This window comes from Malaya genurostris, chromosome 3 (assembly GCF_030247185.1).
Source record: "Malaya genurostris strain Urasoe2022 chromosome 3, Malgen_1.1, whole genome shotgun sequence".
In the NCBI taxonomy this organism is placed as follows: Eukaryota; Metazoa; Arthropoda; class Insecta; order Diptera; family Culicidae; genus Malaya; species Malaya genurostris.
In genome coordinates, this window is record NC_080572.1 from 276235313 (window position 1) to 276239412 (window position 4100).

At 37.8% G+C, this 4100-nt stretch overlaps 1 protein-coding gene across 1 annotated transcript; it reads left to right on the forward strand.

Moving 5' to 3' along the window:
- The first annotated feature begins 901 nt into the window (after positions 1 to 901).
- LOC131438529 (Golgi-associated plant pathogenesis-related protein 1-like) lies at positions 902 to 1666 on the forward strand. Its single transcript, XM_058608621.1, has 2 exons — positions 902 to 1030; positions 1089 to 1666. The coding sequence occupies exons 1-2, from the start codon at positions 1023 to 1025 to the stop codon at positions 1519 to 1521; spliced, it is 441 nt and encodes a 146-aa protein (XP_058464604.1). The 5' UTR covers positions 902 to 1022; the 3' UTR covers positions 1522 to 1666.
- The last annotated feature ends 2434 nt before the right edge of the window (positions 1667 to 4100 follow it).

Consider the following 4100-nt stretch of genomic DNA (forward strand, 5'->3'; position numbering starts at 1 on the left):
CAGAATTTCCAAAATACACGGGATTGGTCATAAGCAATACCATCTTACTACCTCGTGATAAACACGCTAATTGGATTTTTCAAAAATCCGTGCAAAACCAGATTTTACTGTAATGATTTTTCCCACGTCGGCTTTCGCTTTCAGCTGACTGCTTATCAAACCTATTGTCACTTCACGTTCTTATCAGTTGCCGCATAAGATTTGTTTACTGACATGCCTTCAGTTAATTGCACTTTGTCAATTATTTTCTTATCACTGATTTCGTTTGTTCTGATAATTTAACACGTCCCAATGTTTGATATCATTCTGGGAAGTGCCGGAGGGTATTTTTAACTAACACCGTTCAAGAAATGGTTAATCATAGTTCCAAAGCTGGACAATAATGTGACGAATAACGTAGTTAGTTCCGGTTGATAACGGTCTTTGTTAGTCGCTTCGGGTTCACAAATGTTTTATCAAATGACTGAAGTGTAGTTTGTTGCTTTGGTCGTTAATGTTCGCTTATCATAACTTAAGCGAAAAGCACTACAAAATCTTCTCGTTATTCCATATTTGAAAATTGTGCTGCTCTGGCATTGGGGAATGACCACCACATCTTAAATTGAAATCACAATCCTCCTCTTAACCAGAAACTAAAATTCCTGGAAGTATCCAATCTCCCCTGGTGCACAAAATGTATTCATTCCGTAAACGTCTTTGCACAACGCTATCAATTTGAAGTAATAAAATTTTTAATAAAGAAAACAACACCTAATAAAAACTACCTTCAAACGCGGGGCGATGATTGTTAAGTCCATTGAAGAAAATTACTCATTCTACTTTGGACGGAAATGAACAATTGTTTTAATGAATCTGGAAGCTACATACTGGGAGCTTGAAAATTAGTTACCCTAAAGCTTGTCGATGGTGGTGGCCTCATCTAGCAGTCTGAATCACTTAAAACTCATGGAAAGTTGCCATGAAAACTCAGTCCAGCTACGCAGGTACACTGGGACACTTTTCGCCAAGCGTCTAAATCCACCATGTCCAAGTGAGTATATAGGTTACCCAATTTTTGACACCCAGGTCATATCATATTCATCATCCAGTCAATTCCATCGTGAAGTCCTAAGCGAACACAACCGACTACGCGCGCAGCACTCGGCATCTCCACTGCAGCTAAGCGAATCGCTCTGTAAATACGCTCAGGAATGGGCCCAGCTCATTGCGAGTCGTAACAAGTTGCAACATCGTACCGAGCGCACGTACGGTGAGAATCTGTACGCCAAGTTCGGCAAAACCAACATAACCGGAGCGGAACCAGTACAAAGTTGGTACAGCGAGAAAAAGGATTATACCTTCGGACAACCAGATCCGGGATCGAACTTTTCCCGGGTCGGTCATTTCACCCAGCTCGTATGGAAGGAATCCAAACAGCTCGGGGTGGGAATGGCCACCAACGGAAGCAACGTGTACGTGGTGTGCAACTATGATCCGGCTGGGAATTTTAAGAACCAATACGCTCGAAATGTGACAGCTTGAGAAAAATGGAAAGGAAGTTTCGATAAAACAGCATGTTATTAGAAATTGATCTGAAAATATGAAGAATATGTTTCAATAATAATATGTTTCAATAATAATTAAATAACATACATTTTGAATGACAATTAAAGAATTAATCGAATAATTCAACAGTATCTTTAGTTTTGAGCAGGTAATTGTTTGCAGTTTTGACTGACACTAATAGTAAATGTCGAATGTCGTTAGAATTTGAAGAATTTGAATGTTCACCCGTTCAAATTTTATCACAACCCGTTGAATGACTCCCACATTATCCCAAAGAAGGACTGAGTAATGAATTCGTTTCTGAGAACTCGATCAACCCTATTGACAGTGGCATTATAAATGTCATTGAATTTCATTACACTACAGCGTTAACGAGTTAACAATTCAGTTCTTTCACTCAATTCCGACAGATTTCCAAACCAATCAGCTGGAGGCAAAGTTCATTCACAATGGGTTGTTGCACCAAAGATAAACTCAAGATTACAATCAAAGATAAACTCAAGATGGAGTAGTCTGTGATTTCTTATGTATCATTTGAATAGGACCCCTCGATAAGCTCAGTTCACTGTCAGTTTCAGTCTGATCGTTAGATGCGTCGTAACTATGACAATGATTGTTTATGTTTAGAAAAATATTAAGTTACAGTATGAACGATATTGAGCAATTTTGCCCTATATGCAGTGATTCTAACAATAAAGAAGTAAAAACTACTTAGAACCATTGCCTAGAACTTATTTAGCTTGTTATTGGCTCATCCCATGAAGCATTAAAGTCAGTTGTTGCAAGAAATCATTATGTGCTGAATGTAAACATATGTTTGCTTCCTTTGTAACTTGTATTGTTTCCATGGAATTTGGCGGAACTAGTCGACGCTTATTAACGGAGGATCAATAACATTACATTATTACTGAACCAACTGTTTCACGATTACTGACTCAACATTTTTTAATGAATCGTATTGGACATTGTTTTTTGAGTTTATCTTTGTTACAATGTCCTATACAATCCATCAAAAAATGTTGAACCTGTAACCGTGAACCAGTGAGCTTGGTAATAATGCAACTTTGTTGACCCTCCATTAATAAGCGTCGATAAACATTGGAAAACGTCGGTAAAATTCCATAGTAACAACACAAGTTTGGAGGGTTGTAAACATACCGCACACTGTTACTTCCGTTCACATTAATGCACTTTAATTCACTCATAAGATAAGAATACAACAAATCACATAGATTCTTAGTAATAATTCTAATTGATTCTTACTTTTCTGTTTCAACATCCACTCGATATGCAGCAAAATACCGCGATTTCTTTCATATTGCAACTTAAGATTAATTCATTGTCATAGTAATGACGCATGTAGGGTTCGACGCTTGCTTCCTATATGAATGGTACATGAAAAGTCATAGACTATTCCATCTGGAGTTTATTTTTGGTTGCACTGGAGTCCGCGTTGAATAGGATTTCATACCAAATTCCACATGGAATCCTCGGCGGGAATAGAACTGTTAATAACCTCTTTTCTGACAAGAACGGTTTTTGCATTGCTGTCGAAATTCTGGCAGTATACCAAAAAAAAATCCTGGTAAATTCAGCCATAGCGGAAATTTAATGACATTTATAATGTCAGTTTCAATCGGAACGAGAATTCATTACTTAGTCCGCCTGGGAAACATTGTATTCAAGTGAAACTGTTTGAATTTTTATGTACCAACCAGGGATGCCAGGTCTTTTTTTTTCAAAAATCTGTGATCAAGCCAAAAACCTGTCTGTGCAAAACCTTTATACACGTTTCCCGTACCATAATAGCTTAGCAGAATCATTTTGGTGAGCAAAACAAAGGTCTGATTATTTCCAACCGCTCTGTACATTTTGGTGCTAAACTGTTATCGATTTTCAAAAATCTGCAGAATCTGTGCAAATATGCAAATCTCTGATCATTTTCAGACATCTGTGTAAATCTGTGTCATTTTCCAAATCTGTGCAGAAAGTTGAAAATCTGTAAAGAACATATTGATCTGTGAACCTGGTATCCCTGGTACCAATTCGGTACCAACATGTAATTAGGGCCTATCGTACGAATCTGGTTCGGGTCGGGTTCCTGGTAAAAAACCCGAACATCTCTAATGAAAGCCCAATCTACGAAATTATGCACAATATGCTTGAATTCCATGTCTAAAAGGTGAGTAATTGTCTTTTCGTTTTGTTTGCAAGGGCTCATTGTGCTTTATGCCCCTTTCACATTTTGGTCATTTTGGTACCGAACTTTTTATCAAGTATGTCAATGTGGTTCAGTCGATCAATGGACGCACTTTTACGAAAGATTCTCTGTTCAACTCGCCAAATTTAAAAATGTTTTTTCTCTTATGAATTGCTCTCTGAAAGATTGAATCGAAAGGACATTTTGCTTCGTATTATGACTGCGGATGAAAAATACGTCTTTTACGACAGTTCCAAACGTCGACGATTGTAGGATTAAAGGTCATCGGGTTACCATGAACATCGAAGCACAATATCTACGGTCCCAAGACGTTTCGATTTCTTCGCGTTTCGCC